Source organism: Eurypyga helias, unplaced genomic scaffold (assembly GCF_000690775.1).
Source record: "Eurypyga helias isolate BGI_N326 unplaced genomic scaffold, ASM69077v1 scaffold11249, whole genome shotgun sequence".
Lineage (NCBI taxonomy): Eukaryota > Metazoa > Chordata > Aves > Eurypygiformes > Eurypygidae > Eurypyga > Eurypyga helias.
In genome coordinates, this window is record NW_010270127.1 from 6,302 (window position 1) to 7,316 (window position 1,015).

General features: G+C 46.2%; 1 protein-coding gene across 1 annotated transcript in view; it reads right to left on the reverse strand.

The window, feature by feature from the left end:
- Positions 1 to 1,015, reverse strand: part of CDON (cell adhesion associated, oncogene regulated) — a gene marked incomplete at both ends in the record, with an annotated part of 20,897 nt that overhangs the window by 5,503 nt on the left and 14,379 nt on the right. The window contains one exon of the mRNA XM_010158331.1: positions 335 to 541. Coding sequence (XP_010156633.1) covers positions 335 to 541 — 207 coding nt within the window. The remainder of the gene's footprint in view (positions 1 to 334; positions 542 to 1,015) is intronic.

The window sequence follows — 1,015 nt, forward strand, 5'->3', positions numbered from 1 at the left end:
CGGGAGAAATCGGGACAGACCTTTAATGCATTTTTCTCCTTTTGCATCCTGAGTGCTTACTAGAAGGACAATTAAGTTAAAAATAGCACTTAATACACAGCCCTCCTCTCCACGTGAGCAAGTATTAAATTATGGTGGGGTTTTTTTCCACTTGGAAAGCCAGAAATCAACTTGAATTCATGTAATGAGCTCGTATTCCACATAAAAAACACCCCAAAGCAGCCAGAAAAAAGAAGTTAAAATGAAACTAATTAAGAGTTGCAGCGTTCTCTGTCACCTAAGCAAAGACGACAGCAACAACAGCTGTGGTGAAGGGAAAGATCAGCTTTAATACCTGGCTCCAAGTTACGAACTTCCACGGAGAGTTTGGAAGGAGAAATGTGATCAGCTGCGACCAACCAGTCGCTGTTCCGACCCAGGCGTTTATACTCGACTTTGAAAGCAGTAATGGGGGAGCCCCCGTTTGCTCGCGGTATCCACGTGACGTAGACAGAGGATTCTGATGCTGTGGAGATTGTGGGCCTGTCGGGAGCTTCTGGAACTGAAGTGAGAAATCCAGTTACAAGAGGAATAGAGTCAGCTGAAAGTTCATGTTCTGCAGCAACTGATGAAACGAGCTGCTGCTGCTCAAGTCAGAGTTCATGTATTAACGAGAATCTTAAATCCTCCTGTACCAACTAAGCCCCCTACTCTTCTGGAAAGGATGTCTGACGAACAGAAAACAGGAATCAATTACTTCACCAACACAACAATCAGAAAGGGAACAGCCTTGCCCTACCCCAACCCATTTCTACGTGGGAAGAGAAACACAGGCTAAGGGAACAGGAAAAGCTTGGTTATCGCCTTCAAAACCCCCAAATTCCCCCAGACCTAACAAGGCCTCCACCCATCCATGCTCACGAGTGCTGCACTGCCAGAGGAGCGAGAAGGAAGGGCAAACAAAGCATGCGGTGAGTGATATACTTACTGAACTCACTTGAGGTGACAGACAGCAGCGGAACAGAGAGAAGGGAAA